This window comes from Nycticebus coucang, chromosome 10 (genome assembly GCF_027406575.1).
Source record: "Nycticebus coucang isolate mNycCou1 chromosome 10, mNycCou1.pri, whole genome shotgun sequence".
Lineage (NCBI taxonomy): Eukaryota > Metazoa > Chordata > Mammalia > Primates > Lorisidae > Nycticebus > Nycticebus coucang.
In genome coordinates, this window is record NC_069789.1 from 103821618 (window position 1) to 103838456 (window position 16839).

The 16839-nt window shown below is 44.3% G+C and overlaps 1 protein-coding gene across 12 annotated transcripts in view; it reads left to right on the forward strand.

Moving 5' to 3' along the window:
• ARHGEF11 (Rho guanine nucleotide exchange factor 11) overlaps window positions 1-16839 on the forward strand; it is a 122104-nt gene that overhangs the window by 48671 nt on the left and 56594 nt on the right. For 2 of the 12 annotated variants that reach the window (XM_053604213.1, XM_053604214.1), the window contains exon 2: window positions 429-519. The exons of 9 other annotated variants lie outside the window; for them this stretch is intronic. Coding sequence is in view for 1 of the 3 variants with exons in the window: in XM_053604205.1 (XP_053460180.1) it covers window positions 10467-10558 (92 nt within the window). In the remaining 2 variants the exon portion in view is untranslated. Of the gene's footprint in view, window positions 1-428; window positions 520-10442; window positions 10559-16839 lie in introns of those variants that run through there. One more of the 12 variants, XM_053604205.1, reaches the window with a different exon arrangement.

Consider the following 16839-nt stretch of genomic DNA (forward strand, 5'->3'; position numbering starts at 1 on the left):
AGCCTTAGAAAACTGAGCTGAAGGGCAAAAATAAGGATTGTGGAGCATGGGAGTTTTGGAAGAGTTAGAATTTCAGTGCTGGTCATTGGTCACCTCAGATTTGCACTGTTTGCTGTGCACCTCATCCAGTGGAGAGGAAGTTCCGAGCTGATTGCTTACGTGCCATCATCTGTCCTGTCAGTCCAGGTTTGCTTCCTAGAGATGATGTTTTGCAGATTGGCAAATTCCAAGTTGGAATATTGTTGCTGCCCTGCTCAACGTGATCTCTTTCTGGTGTAATAAAACCACATTGTAATGTTATTTTTGCCTGGATAGAATAAGTGTATGTGTCAGGTCCCTGGAAAGGACCTGCAGGCACTGGTTTCTTTGTCCCCTCCTGTCTCTGTCACCCTCTAGCACGCATATATACAGCTGCACTTTCTGCTTAGGAGGAAGCTGGACCTGGAACCAAGACCATAATCCCGGTCTTCTACCCCTAGGATACTTGTCTGTGCTGCCTGATAATAACTGGGATTGAAAGTAAGTGCTCTAAACAAATGCTTGTGTCTTGTTAACCTGCATACGGACTGATACACCCATCTTCTAGTACCAGTAAATTCTGTCTTCCTAACACTCCTTCCATTGTTGTGCAACCACACAACAATATAAAATATGTAGGTCAGTTGGAAAGCATGTCACAGACAGCAGCCCTCACTGAAAGTGGCAAGAGCCACCACTGTAAAAACCCCTGTCTTCCCATACCCAGCCTAGGATGCCCCCAGAGAGCGCAGCAGCCAGCCACCTCTCACTTGTGTATAGCTGGGTGTGTGTCCTCCAGATGAACCTGTGTACAGGGGTCGGTGGAGCTTCTTGTGGTTTGTGGACCACCTGTTGTGCCTCTGTCAGGCAGGCACACATCTGAGTTTGTTGCTTGGGGTTTTCTTGGGCTGGGTGTATGCGATGACCATGGTGGCTTCTTCCAGTAGTCCCAAGCTCACCTGTTAACAGGAGGGGGTGGAGTGAAGAGCAGAGATCTGAGTGGATTCCTTGGTGATGACACTCTGCTGTAGGGATCTGGCTCCTAGAGAAGGGGGCTCAGATTGTCTCTGGTTGACTGGTTGTCAGCATCGTCACCAACTCTGTATATACAGTATGCAGAGCTCAGTTATTGGTCAGGGCACATGGTGGTTGGAGAGGCTGGTGCTAAAGAAACACAAAATAGAAAGCATGAGCCCCTTCTTCAGGACAAGAATTTCATTAGACAAAACACACAGAATATGTCACTTTGTTCTTAAGTAATAGGTACACAAAGGCAGGATACATGATTATAGCACAGGTCAAATGTATAAGGGCTAGAGAAAATGTATAAGGATGCAGAGAAAGAATATGAGTGATCAATCATCATTGGAGAGTTAATTGAGGAAGTCTTCCTGAAGGAGGGGAATTTCCTGGCCATTTTTAGAAAGGTGGAACTGGAATTTGTAGGGAGTCTGTCAGGGTGGAAAAGTGCCTCCCCTGCCCACCCACCCCTCCCTCTACTTCCAACAGAGCTTCCTGAAAGTCACCAGCCAAGAATGTGGAGGATAGGGACTCAGCCTGAACTCTGGCTCCCTCCTCCTATATCCTCTAATTATAGTTGGTGGCTTCGGCTGCTGTGACTCGGTTAGCATCTACCTGCAGTCACCTCAACTGAAGGAAAGGCCACAGCTCCCTGAAGTAGGACCAGGGACTGAGGGAAGGAGCAGACTACACCGCCAGCTCACTTTGCCTCCACAGGTTACTCACGTCATGGTTTGGCCTCAGTGGTTTCAAAGTTGAAGACTAACTTTCCTCTGTCACCCGGCACTATCTTATCAGTTTTGGTCTGAACTCAGGGAAAGGGAACTAATTTAAAATCTACTTAATAGGGCAGCGCCTGTGGCTCAAAGGGGTAGAGCACCGGCCCCATATGCCGGAGGTGGCAGGTTCAAACCCAGCCCCGGCCAAAAACTGCAAAAATAAATAAATAAATAAAAATAAAATCTACTTAATAAAGTAAATTAGGAAGGTGACTTCTGAGCTGTCATTTAAAAGCAAAATGAAGATTCCTTGAATCAGGTGTTAATTCTGGGTTACTGTTACGGTTTCTCCTTTATTTGCAGCAGTCATCAAAAGTTGACTCAAATAACAATTCTGTTCATACAAGATACAAAGTAAGGTATCCCTCACTTTAAGGAAACCCAGTCTTTTGAATACCCTGTTTCCCCGAAAATAAGACCTACTCACAGGAAAGATAAGACGTCTCCTGAAAATAAGACCTAGCGCATCTTTGGGAGCACACCTTAATATAAGACACTGTCTTATTTTTGGGGAAACAGGGTATTTGTAGTTAAGGTATTTATCACCTTCCCAGAAGATTTACATCAGGAGTTATTTTCTCATCTTTTTAAGAAAACATTGGATAAAGCAAGACCTGTAGAGGGATTTTGGGATAACAATTTAATTATCATAGTGCCCCACCAAAAGTACAAGGATTGGGCTCACCGTTATGAAGGTGAGACTGAGAGGTGTTGTTTGGCTTGTACAGTGCCTCTGTGTGGGCGTGGTGTGGTAAGAGGAGACCTGTTCCACAGATGAAGGCCCTGTCCATCGGCTCTCCTCTGTCTCTGTGACAGATGCTCTTTCTGACTCTGTGGATTTAGGCTCATACTCCTCTAGTCTCCTTTGCCCTTTGTTATACTGGGGAACTCCTTTGCCCTTTGTTATACTATATACTCATTAGCCATCTTGTGGATATCAGTGTAGATGTGAATTGCTTCTAGTTTATTGTTAGTGATGGTGACTATTGGTTTTTTCCAGTTGCAGTGAATTTGGCCTTGACCTGCTCGTATTTTATTCTTTACAGAGAATCTTTTCTTTCTAGGCCATGGATTTAGTTTTACCTGAGCCCTCTGTGGGTGTAAAAATTTGATATGCTAAAGATGATTTGTGAAGAACAAAGAATCATGCAACGTTAGAGCAAGAAGGGACGTGAGGTAATTCAACTCAGCGTCCTTCTTGTAGGGTGGTACAGGGCATGGAGAAACAAAGATTAGACTTTGGTATAAGGCACATTTGAGTCCATGTCCTGGCTCTACCACTTAGTAGCTGTGTGACCTTGAGCAACTTATTCTCTGAATCTCATTTGCCTCATCTGTAAAGAAAAATAACAATGTTTTCTCACCAAACTGTAAGGATTAAATGAATGCCTGTAACATATTAAATGCTTATTATTATATATATAATTCCTTTCTCCCTTTTCAAGGATGTATGAAAAGGTTGGGCAGAGCTGGTCTAGATCCGTATGTCTGAGACTCAGCCCTCTTGCCACTGTGGCCTGCACCACCCTGCTGCTATGGCAGCCTCAGTGATACCCTTCCTCGGGTTTCCCTCTATCTCAGCCAGAAATCAGATCATCCTGAAAGTTGCTTTATGTTGTCTGAAGTTATACCACTAGTAAATGGCAGAATTAGCACCAATATCCTGGTCTCCTCTTACTATCTTGAGACACCATTCTTTTCATTGGAGGTAACAGTTTGAAGAAGGTCACTTTGAGGAAAGCAAGGGAATTTGGCAGACTAAACATAATAGGTGGTAGTGGATCATCTTCTTCACAGGAGATCTGTAGGATGATTAGATTTCTATTAGAAAACTCAAAATTTACTTGTTTTGGAAGGTAGGACGTGCTTACTAGTTACATTTGACTTAGGCAGGGTCTTAAAACAAGAATAGCATCCATTTTTATAGTACTGCCATATGCCAGGCACTGTGCTAGATACTTGACTTACATTACACCAGTTCTTACGAAAGCCCTGAGAATAGGTAGGTAGTATTCCAGGTTTGTAGGTGAGAAAACAGGTTCATAGAAAGTAAATAATTTTCCCTAAGTCACACAGATGGTCAGAGGCAGAGCTAAGACACAAACCTGTTCTATCTGACCCCATTTTCTACCCGCTGCTCCTCAATATTGATTTGAATTCCTGGGTATAGCTTAGATTTTGAGCTTTTTCTGAGAATATATGACAAATTAGATAAATTAGATGTGAGTCTGTGCCAGTCCCTATGCCGACAGAGCTTAAGAGTTGGTAGGTGTTGGGTCCTGAGTGGAGAGGAGAATGTATAGCTCAGAGTAGTGCTCACCTGTTCTCCCCCGAGAGCTAGCATGGGCTGCCCACAGAGCCAGCTCAGGGCTTCCTCACTAGAAGACAGGGACAAGCTTGGCCTATCTCCGCACTTCTGGAGCTCACAGTCCTGCAAACTGGGATGAAGGTCCCAGTGGAAGGTGCTTCAGCAGAAATCATACACGGTGCCATGGGAGACACAGTTTTGGAGGGGTGACCCTGGGCAGGCTTTTAGTTTTCTTTGCCTGATCCAAGGGGCTAGAGGACTCACCTTTGGGGAGAGAGGGGAAGTATGGTATAACGGGGGCCAGAGGAGGCCAGACCAACACCATCTAATACAAAGGTAATGCAAACCACACGTGTAATTTAAGATGTTCTAGTAGCTACATTAAAACTAGTAAAAAGAAACAGGTGAAATTAATCTTTTGGGGTTTTTTTGAGACACAGAGTCTCATTCTGTCCCCCTTGGTAGAGTGCTGTGGCATCATTGTAGCTCACAGCAACCTCAAACTCTTGGGCTCAACCAGTCCTCTTATCTCAGCCTCCCAAGTAGCTGAAACTACAGGTGCCCACTATAGTGCCCAGCTAGTTTTTTGTTGTTTTTGGTTTTTTTTGGGGGGGAGGGGGGGTTCCTATTGCTAGTAGAGAAGGTGTCTAGCTCTTTCTCATGCTGGTCTTGAACTCCTAAGCTCAAGAGAACCATCCTGCCTCAGCCTCCCAGAGTTTTGTGATTACAGGCATGAGCCACCACACCTGGCCCAGTTGAAATTAATTTTAATGGTAGATCTCATTTAACTTCATTCAATACAAATAGTTACTGAGATCCGTTATATTCTCTTTTTCTCTTGTTCTAAATCTTTAAAATCTGATGTGTATTTTATACTTAACATTGTATTTCAGTTTGAACCAGCCACATTTTGAGTGCTCTTAGCCACGTGTGATTTGTGGCTCCCTGTTAGACAACACAGGGCTAGAAGATGCTTCTGTGCTCCTGGCAGTCCACACTCTTCTGCTCTCTTCCTGCCCTTCCTAGTGCTTCCCATGGCCCTGCTTTTCTTCAAGTGCATGTTGTTTCTGCCCCGACCAGTCTCTGAACATCTAGCCAATCCTCTTATAACCCATTCTTGTCCCTGCAGTCAGGCTCAGCTTTTTAAAGGCTAAATGTGATCAGTTTACTCCTTATAGAAAGGCTTCAGCAGCTCCCCATCTGTAAAAAATGAAGTCCATAATCTTTAGATAGCACATAAAGCCTTCTGCATCCTGCCTCAGACTTTTCCTAACACTGAGATGTTTATTACTTGAGTATTTGCAGAGCCTTTCAACATACTTTATCTCCCCTAATTCGCACAGTAGCTCTGTGATACAGGTAGGCCAGGGCAGGTGAATTAACCCCACTTTTTAGGTGGAAAACTGTGGCTCAGAGAGTTTAAGAGAGCTTCATCAGATCAACCAGCTAGTAAGTGGCAAAACCAGAACCAGTATTGCATCTTTGCAATTTTATCTCCTGTTATTCTCTCTTGTCAGATCCTTTCTCTTTCCCGACTGTGTTGCATGGAGATCCTTCTCAGAGTGGCCTTGACCTCTTCTGCCCTCCTCTGTGCCTCTCCTCACTCTGCTTCCCCTCCTTGAATGTCCTTCAATGATATAGCTTGTAGTCGGAACCGTCCCTTCCTCCCAGACTCTGGTTAATATCAGCCCCCTTTGTGATTTCTTCCTTGGCCACCCTCTCCTACATCCACTCTGTAGTAACAACCTCTTTTAGCAGGCGTCTTCTTGTGTTGCCAGTGCTTCTCTGTTTTGTGTTCAGAGAATTCTGGATTCTAGAAATCTGGGGGATTGAAGAATTTCACAGCTTAAACAGTGCTTATAGGGAGGCTGATGTTACTCCCTATCATGAAGTCCTAGAAGCTAACACCTTCCTACTTTGTTAAAACTATGAAATCGTGGGCTCGGTGCCTATAGCTCAAGCGGCTAAGGCTCCAGTCACATACGCCAGAGCTGGTGGGTTTGAATCCAGCCCGGGCTTGCCAAACAACAATGACAACTACAACCAAAAAATAGCTGGATATTATGGAGGGCGCCTGTAGTCCCAGCTACTTGGGAGGCTGAGGCAAGAGAATTGCTTAAGCCCAGGAGTTGGAGGTTGCTGTGAGCTGTGATGCCACTGCATTCTACCCAGGGTGACAGCTTGAGATTCTGTCTACAAAAAAAAAAAAAAATCAATTTTTTTTTTTTGGTGGCACCTGTGGCTCAGTGAGTAGGGTGCCGACCCCATATACTGAGGGTGGTGGGTTCAATCCGGCCCCAGCCAAACTGCAATAAAAAAATAACCAGGTGTTATGGCAGGCGCCTGTAAGTCCTAGCTACTCAGGAGGCTAAGGCAAGAGAATCACCTGAGCCCAAGACCTGGAGGTTGCTGTGAGCTGTGACGCCGCGGCTAAAGGTGATAAAGTGAGACTCAGTCTCTTAAAAACAAAACTATGAAATTATGAATTTAACCTGAGTTTATATGCACTATGGAGGTCATTCAGAATCATTTCTCTGAACTGATGTGATGAACATATGCTTAGGATATTTTGGTGTCTAAACTTATGTTTCATATACACGCGTCATCCGATTTCATCTCTGAGCACACGTATTGAGTATCTGCCACATACTATGTTCTGGAGCCACTATGTGCCCTAGGGAGGAGGTGGGAGGTGTGAAACTCCTCATTCAGTGGGGAAAGCTGAAGCTAATCAAGAAGACCCAGCACAGGAGGTATCAGAGGTGGCTTCCCTGAGGAAGAGACACTTAAGCTAAGATCTGAAGAAGGGATGTGGATTCACCTTGCCAAGGTGGGGAGAATCCCCTGAGGGTGAAATGCAGTGAGCAAATGGGATGTGGCTTGAAAGTAAGCAGCAAGGATCTCACTCAGACCTGCTAGCTATGCTCAGGATTGGGGACGTCATAGGAGGAGCATGGGAAACCGCCCAAGGGTATCATGTCTCCTAATTTACCTCTTTGGTGTAGAAAATGGATGGGAATTGAGGATTTGAAGCTGGAATTGACATGGGGACACTTCTAGGTAGTATGATGATGTCTCATACTAGTGGAGCAGAGGAGAGGGGCAGAGGGAGACGGATTCCAGAAATGTTTGGAAGGAATCCGTCATATCACAGGACTTGGCAATTAGATTTGCAGGGAGATGTCAGATTTCTAGCATTATGCACAGTACTGTTTATGGAGGAGGAAACATTTGATCAGGAACAGGGCTGGGTTGGAGAGATTGATTGCAGTTTGAATAGTTTTGCTTTGAAGGTGATTTTGTCCTCCCAGTTACCCTTTGAGAAAGGTAATATTATCCACACTTTCCATTGGGAAACTGAGGTTTGGAGAGATAGGTGATTTGCCTAAGACTACATAGCCCAGAAAGAGCTGAGCCTGAGCTTACACCAGTATGCTGACCCCTAAAGCTGGGCTTTAAAAACCATCCCACATGGCCTGGGCGCTGAGTAGTCAACAATGAACCAACCTAATCACCCTCTTGACATACCAGTTCTCTGTCTCTTTCCTCCACACACACCTGTCTGCCACACAGCCTGCTCTGATAATCAAATCCTAAAATGCTTTATTCTCTGAGACTTTCATGGAAATAGGCAGGAAAGTTTTCCTAGCCCTGCCCTATCTAGAATTCAGGTACTTCAGGGGTCTTGTTCACTTGTGTGTTTGTCATCCATTTAGTCATTCTGGTCCTTTTTCCCTCACCCCTGGTATTTGTCAGCACCATTCACCCAGCGTAGATCTGGGAGAGTCCAGGAAGAAGCATAGAGCCATTTGCATAGGACTTTGCACTTTCTTTTCTTTCTTTCTTTCTTTTTTTTTTTTTAAGAGACAGAGTGCTGTGGTATTACAGCTCACAGCAACCTCCAACTTCTGGGCTTAGGCTTTTCTCTTGCCTCAGCCTCCCAAGTAGCTGGGACTACAGGCGCCTGCCACAACACCCAGCTATTTTTTTGTTGCAGTTTGGCCAGGGCTGGGTTCAAACCCACCACCTTCGGTATATGGGGCCAGCGCCCTACCCACTGAGCCACAGGCACTGCCCAGGACTTTGCATTTTCTAAGCACTTAGCAAATATTACCTTTTTGGCCCTCACATCAGCTCAGGAAGAAAGAAAGGCATGTCTGTTCCTTCAGACATTGCCAGAGTGGACACCCACCATACACCAGGCACAGGATGGGTAAGACAAGGTCTTATTCTCAGAGGGTTATGGTCTAAAAGGAAAGATGGCCAAACACATGGTATCAATATGTGCTCCTTTATAGATGAGAAAGCTAGTGGTAGACTCAAGTTAAGGGACTTATTTTTAAAGTTTCTCTAAGTTATAGTCCTCTGGATAAGGAATGGCTTGGGCTACTTGTTAAAATAGCTTCCACAGCACAGACTTGTTGACTAACCCCTCGGGTGGGCACCAGTGAGTCACACGCTGTGCAGTGGTTCCTCAGTGACTTAGTTGAGGGGTGAACTTTCTCTGGCTATGTTGCCCTGAAGCTTGTAGATCCACAGAAGTTGTCTACAAATAGGCCTCTTTCCTCACAGCCTTTACTGTAGGGATAGGCAGCCCCAGGAGGCTGTTTTCCAGTCTCAGACTGTAGGGAAAACTCTGCCCAGAGGCAGAATCATTAGAAAGTTAGAGTGCCAGGAGCCTGCTTAAAACTCCACCCTGGGAGATAAGGGAGACTAACCTGTAAGACCAGGTCAGGGTTCACAGAGCCTGGCCTTTACTGGGGCTAAGTTCCTGGCAGGGTGGCCCTTGTCTGATTTACTGCTCCTGGCTTTGGGAAGGGGTTCAGGAATATTACTTTGTCCCAGACTAAAGACCCAGCTCACATCAGGCATGATGGCTCACACCTGGGATCTCAGCACTTTGGGAGGCTGAGGTGGGAGGATCATTAGAAACCAGGCTGGGCAACATACCAAGACCTCATCTCTACAAAAAGAGAGATTTTTTTTTTTTTTTTTGGTGAGACAGAGTCTCACTATGTCACCTTCAGTAGAGTGCTGTGGTGTCACAACTCACAGCAACCTCTAACTCTTGGGCTTAAGTGATTCTCTTGCCTCAGTCTCCCAAGTAGCTGGGACTACAGGCACCTGCCACAACACCTGGCTATTTTGTTGTTGTTGTTGTTGTTGTTGTTGTTGCCATTGTTGTTTAGCAGGCCCAGGCTGTGTTCGAACACACCTGCCTCTGTGTATGTGGCGAGCACCCTAACTGCTGAGCTATGGGTGCCAAGCCAACAAAAAAATTTAAAAATTTAAAAAAAAAGAAGACCTAGCTCAGCCTATATAGTATATATCTTTTTTATTTTTATTAAATCATAGCTGTGTACATTAATATGATCATGGGGCACCATACACTGGTTGTATAGACCCTTTGACATATTTTCATCACACTGGTTAACATAGCCTTCCTGGCATTTTCTTAGTTATTGTGTTAAGGCATTTATATTCTACATTTACTAAGTTTCACATGTACCCTTGTAAGATGCACCGCAGGTGTAATCCCACCAATCACCCTCCCTCTGCCCATCCTCCCCCTCCCTCCCCTCCCTCTCCCCCTTCCCCATATTCTTAGGTTATAACTGGGTTATAGCTTTCATGTGAAAGCCATAAATTAGTTTCATAGTAGGGCTGAGTACATTGGATACTTTTTCTTCCATTCTTGAGATACTTTACTAAGAAGAATATGTTCCAGCTCCATCCATGTCTATATAGTATATATCTTTTTATCTTTCTCTGTCATACATGCGTGTATATGTGTATTATATATTCATATACATACATAGTATGTGTATATCATATGTCAAGTTATTATCTTCATATGTGTGCACACATGATGTATATGTTATGCATACATATCTATAGTGTATGCATGTGTAGATGTGTAAAAAAGAGACCAGGTACATCTACATACGGCCACAGTCATATGATTTTTTGTTTAGGAGTACAGACTTTGAAGTCACATCAGCTTCATGCACCTTAACTTCCTTTATTTTACCTCCCTGTTCACTCATCTCAAAGTGGACTATGTCGCCTACCTCAACAGGTTTTATGATGATTAAATGAGACAATGTTATGCCATACTGCTTGGCACGGTGCCTAGCAGGTAGCAGGAATGTGGTCATTACTCCCTCAGGACTTGGTAAGCCTTGTCCTCATTGACATGGCTGGGCTGGGGTGAAGATGAGGGACAGGAACCTCCCACTGACATTCATTGTCATTTCTTTGAACTCCAAAAGCCAATTCTGCCCAACCACTCTAAGTTAAACTCCTATACTTTTTAGGGGTCTGAGTGAAGAGCCAGGAATATGAGCTATGGGCAGTGGCAACTGGGCAAAGGTGAGACTTGTGCCACATCTGTAGGGGCTGACACCACCCAGTTTCAGCCAATCATCACCAGGTAAGACCAGAAGCCCAATGTCCCAGAACTTCTGCCAGAACTTGAAACTTTCTGTTTTAAAAACAAAACAAACAAACAAAAAAAAAAAAACCAGAAATCTGCATCTTTAAATGTAAAACTGCTTAGTGACGAAATTAAAAAAAAAAAAAAAAAATATATATATATATATATATATAAATAAAACAAAACACACCTCAAGCCTAAGAAAGGGGATATATGGAAAGCCACCAGACATTCTCTTGCTCTGTCCCAACCCTCCAGGCTGGGATGAGCAGAGCACCCACCTTGTGCCTTCTGCTGCACAGGGGCATAGAGGGACATCCATGCCCTGCAGTTTGCCCCCTAGCAGAAAGGCAGGACCCACAAGGCAGGTGACAGGGAGCAGTGCAGAGAAGAACATGTATCAGATGGGGGCCTTGTTGTAAGGAAAGGGTAGAGGAAGGTGGAGGAGTTCTGAGTTACTTCATGGATACTGTAGGTGAAAAAACTGAAGTGCAAAAGGCATACCGCCTGTTGGGTACGCAGAAAAGGAAAATGAGAACATTCAGATGTATTTGCTAAGTTTCGCAAGAGGAAACACAGAAAGGAAACCCAAAATGATTGAAAACAGGTCCTTGGAGGAAAAGTGGGGAGAAAGAATGGGGGCACTTCTGAATGTACTTTGCAAATGTTGTTTTGAGTTTTCAACTATAAATGTTTAACGTATTCAAAAAATAAAATTAAGTAAACCTGTAGAAAGCCAACCAAAATTCAATACAAGAAAGAAAAAACTAAATATATTTCAAATTGGTAACATAAGAAAGAATTAATAAACCAGAGTAACTTACATGGGACTAATTGCTGGAACATAGTTTAAAGAACCAAATGAGGCTCAGCACCCATAGCTCAGTGGTTAGGATGCTGGCCACATGCACCGGGGCTGCTAAACAACAACAAAAAAGCCGGGCGTTGTGGCAGGTGCCTGTAATCCTAGCTACTTGGGAGAATCACTTAAAGCCCAAGAGTTTGAGGTTGCTATGAGCTGTGATGCTACAGCACTCTACCAAGGGTGGCAAAGTGAGACTCTGGTCTTAGGGAAAAAAAAAAAAAGAAGAAGAAGAACAAAATGAACTACAAAGAAACCTTCAGCTAATAGATTTATATTTTGCTAGTGATATTGATGTTGTAACTCCACAACTCATCTTGTGTAAATAATGTTGGCACTGCTTGGGAGCAGGGTTCTCAGCATGGGAAAAGAAAGATGAAATATGGAATTGGGAGATGAGGAGGAACCCTGTCATGTTGGGTTCAAATTGGAGATGTGCGATCTCAGAATTTTATAATAAATATTTCCTAGTTCTGTCCATTGAAAGGAACTGAAAGGGACAGCTCAGTAGCAATGAGTACCTAGCAGCCAGATCTTATCTCTTAATACATTTCCTGCTACAAGGAGCAGAGCTCCTTAGAGAAATGTTTGATTCCAGGTTTGGCATAGGGAACATACAGGGTGAGCCTAGGCTATTTTTTTAATGCCAGAAAGTAGGATGTGATCAAAGACAGATGGTAGCATGTTAAAAGGACACAGGAGCTAGCTTGTAGGAGCTCCCACTGGCCACCCTGAGACATTTTTAACATTTACCAAAAAAGGGATCATGGGCTGTAATACATAATTTTGGGAGAAAAAAAATAAAGGTCATAGCACTACTCCAGAAAAGGGATGAGATTGCTTTCTTTACAAAAGATGGCCTGCTAATAGATGTAGAAGGAGCAACAGAATTAGTAAGCTGCCATTTTGCAGACACCAGTGGTATAAGTGGTTCAGGCAAGGATCATGAGTGGAGAGTAAAACTATTAGATAAAGATTTGTTGGAGAACACAATATTCATACAGTCTCAAAATACCACCCCACAGATTTCTCATTAACTCAAATGAGAAAATAGGTTTACCATGAGGAAATCTCTAGAGCACCAGTTTACCTACGTAGTCAGACCTGCCAGCATCAGAATGGGGCAAGCTATGGGCACAGCATCACTTAGCGTGATGGCTTTAAGAGTGTTTAATCAACCACCTGGCTCTAATCATGAGGGGATAGGGCACATCCAGACTGCAGGCCATTCAACAGGACAGCTAGCCTGGACTTCTCAAAAATATCAATGTTGGTTCAGCGCTGGCCACATACACTGAGGCTGACGGGTTTGAACCCGGCCCAGGCCAGCTAAACAACAATGACAACTGCAACAACAACAACAATAAAAAATCACTGGGCCTTGTCGTGGGTGCCTATAGTCCCAGCTACTTGGGAGGCTGAGGCAAGAGAATCGTTAAAGCCCAAGAGTGTGAGGTTGCTGTGAGCTGTGATACCACAGCACTCTACCAAGGGCCACATAGTGAGACTCCGTCTCAAAAAAAAAAAAAAAAAAATCAGTGTTATGAGAGAACAAGAGTGTTGTAGGCTAAATGAATCTGGGAGGCATGACACAAGTATACTTTGAGATCCTTGGTTGCATTCTGTATTGAGGCAATTGGCAAATAGCTATGGAATATTAATAGAAGAAATTTGAATATGTACTGTATAGTAGGTAATATTGTATCAAAGGTAAAGTCAACTGGGTGTGCTGACAGCATTGTGGTTACATAGGCGAATTTCTTGGGGGATATATGTAAAGTAATTAGGGATGTAGCATTATGATATCTATCTGCATCTTTTAAATGGAAAAAGATGTAGAAATGTTGAAAGAGAAAGCAAATGTGACTCGTCAGTTGCTAAGTCTAGATGAAGGGCATCCAGGGATTTATCATGCTGCTCCTTCAACTTCAATGCAAATGTTTTTGAAATTTTTCAAAAGTAAAATGCTGGAGTAAATGAAATGTGGGCTGTATTAGATAAATATTTGGTAGAATGACCGGCAGCACCATTTGATGAGGGCCTTGAAATAGTAGCAGGAGGCAGGTAGAGAGGAGAAGAGATGAAGGCCATGGCCGGGCAGGTCAGGAACAAGCACGGCACCTCCTTAACATTTAGTAGAGGTCAATGAAAGTAGACGAGTGATAAGGGATGAACTTCAGAAGGTATTTGAATCCACAGGATGAAAGGCCTTGTACCAGGCTACTGCCCGCACATCTGATTTAGCAAAGAGAAAAATCATAGCTTCTTGGAGGAAGAATAGGGTTTGGGGAAGTTAGTCTGTCATAGTGAAGTACTGGACAGACTAGAGAGTGGAAGCAAGATTTTTACTTCAGTAATTCAAGCTTGAGGCAGGGGACCATATGCCTTAAAGACATGGGTGTCAATAACACAAAGAAAGGAAGCCTCTCTAGGAGCCCGAGGTGGGAGGATTGCTTGAAGTCAGGAGTTTGAGACCAGCCTGAGCAAGAGTGAAACCCTGTCTCTAATGAAAATAGAAAAATGAGGCTTGGCGCCTGTAGCTCAGTGGCTAGGGCGCCAGCTACATGCACCAGGGCTAGTGGGTTAGGGGCTGGCAGGTTTGAACCTAGCCCAGGCCTGCCAAACAACAACAACAAAAAATAGCTGACCATTGTGGTGGGCACCTATAGTCCCAGCTACTTGGGAGGCAGAGGCAAGAGAATCACTTAAGAGAATCACTTAAATCACTTAACCCCAAGATTTTGAGGTTGCTGTGAGCTGTGACGCCATGGCATTCCACCAAGGGCAACATAGTGAGACTCTGTCTCAAAAAGAAGAAGAAGAAAGAAAAGAAAAATGAGCCGGGCACCTGTAGTCCCAGCTACTCAGGAAGCTGAGGCATGAGGATCCGTGAACCCAGGAGTTTGAAGTTGTAATATGCTGCTGTGACCTTGGTCACTGCACTCTAGCCTGGGCAACAAAGTGAGACTTTGGGAAGGAAGAAAGGAGAGGGAGGATGGAAAGAGGAAAGAAGGAGCCCTGGGAAAGTTTATAAAGGACTTCTAGGTCTCTTTGACTGGATATAGGCACTAGCTGAGAAATTGGGTCAGAAAATCTGTCTCAGTGGTGCCATTTAGAAAGTGCAGATTTGGGGGGCTATTCTGCACTCTCTAGGGTAGTGGTTTTCAACCAGGTGGCTGTGAGATGATCTTAAGTGAGCCTCAAAAATTTTTATGGGTCGTTAATTATTTTCTAAAGAAGTTCAGAGCATAGTAAGTATATTCTTTTTTTTACTCTTTGTTTTGATCAACATAATCTAAGTGTGCTGCAGAAGTTTAACTATCGGTTCGTGCTGTGAGATATAAAAGGTTGAAACACACTACTCTAGGGCCTTCATACCCCCAGGTCAGAGCTGTGCTGCCAAATTTTGGTGAGAACGTCACTGGGAAGAGGTAGAGCACACAACATTGAAAGTCTTTTATTCCCCCCCTCTGACAACCTCCATTTCATGCCAGAGAACCTTCCTCTCTCCTCTTCTTCCCTTCTCAGATTTTAAACTTACAAGATCTTCCTCCTAAATCTGTGCTCACACTCAGAACCCAGCTGACCCAGTCTCTGTGCATTCTTCCGTCTGTCAGGCCTGCCTTCTATAGATACTTCTTTTTCTTCCAAGTCAATAGCAGTTTTCCCTTCTGTAACCTCTCAGAAAAAAAAATTTTTTCGCATCTGTTGGAGTTATACTGATGCTGCACTCTCCTTGTTCCCCATGTACCTGCCCTAATCTATGATTTATTTTTAGAGGAACTTGCCCTGACTGCTAAAATGATCTTTGTCAGTGCCCCTAACGTCGTCTACAGCTGCATACATTGACGTTTCCTTCGCTTGTCGTTGATTACGCCCCAGTTCACGTGCGCACCAACCCAGGCTAAGAGTTACCAGGCTCAAAATGCATCTTCTAGGTTTTAATATGGGCATAGGAAGCCAGCTTCCCGCCAGGGTCAGTGAGAAAAAGGCAAAGATGAGGCCTGTGGTGTCTCAAGATCAAATGAGCTTTCTGTCAAGGCACTGAGAAGGTAGAGTTCAAGCCCAGCGTGGGTGACCCTGTGGTGGGATGTTGTGGACACTAACAAAGACAGCAGATGGGCAGATGGAACAAAAGACCTTTAAAGGTCCCTTCCAAGAATCCATCTTTGATTTAGGGGGCTATTAGAACTAAGTGTTTATACTAAAGTTCTCTCTTTTCCTCATCCACTGTCTGCATGTAGCTGTCTTACTCATGTTTGTCCCTGGTGCCTGACAGTGTCTGGACCATGCTATCCAATGGAACCTTCCGCGGTGATGGAAATGTTCTGTTCTGCATTGTCCAGCGTGGTAGCCACTTAGCCATGTGTAGTGATTAAGCACTCGAAACGTGGCTGGTACCATTGAGAAACTGAATTTTTAATTTTATTTTAAAACTTAAATAGCCACATGTGACTTGTGGCTATATTAGACAGCACAGGTCTGGATTCCAGAACATAATAGAGCCTTTATTAAATGGTGAACTAAGCTGAATCTTTACCTAGGTGGGAAGGATGGAATGTGGTCGTGTGAAGAAAGCCAGCAGTTGCACCTTCTGGAAGTTCACCTTCTTTTCTGGCTTGCAGGTGCAGCAACAGGGAGTAGAGTAGGAAGAACCTGTAGGGGGAAGGAACAAGTGCCAGGTGGAGACAGCAGCTGGGGCCTTTGCAAGCGGAAGGAGAGCAGTGAAAGAACAGGAACAAGTCCCACTGTGTGGGGTGCTGGGACCCTCCCTGCTTCCCAGGACCTTTCAACCTTGTCAGTGCGTGTTGTAGGGGACAGGCACTGGGAGCTGCGGAGGATACCTGAGGGTGCCTCCCAGGATAGCAGGCAGTGTTTCCTGTCAGATGGTGGGGCCAGGGGCCTAGGGGGAGGCATTACTTTCTCCCGAGGAGAGGCTGTAAAAGGCACTCACAGCAGCTCACATGCAGATTTGCAGTTTAGGAAGCACTGCTGCACCGTGTCTGCTCAGACCCGCCAGCCTTGTATGGTTGTTCTTTTGAACCAGCCATCTCCAGTGTCTTGTCTCATTTATGTCGCGTTTTTCTTTCTTTCTTTCTTTCTTTCTCCTGTGCTGCGTGTCACTCTCTCCGGGGCTCCATGCTTTCTTCTTTGATGTCCTTCTCTCTCTGATACAAAGATCAGCCAGTAAAAAGCAGTCTCACCTGTCCAGGTAAGAGGGGTCTGCTATGGGGGGGAAGAAGCCCCCTCCTTTATATTTAAAAGTTATTTATTTATTTTTTGAATGGGTATTTACCTTTATGTATTTAGAATTTAAGGGGAACCAAAGAGAATATAATGGAAAATTCCCCGTTCTATTCCTGTGTCCCTGCCACTTAACTTTCCCTCCTTGGAGGCAGCCAGTATTACATGTTTC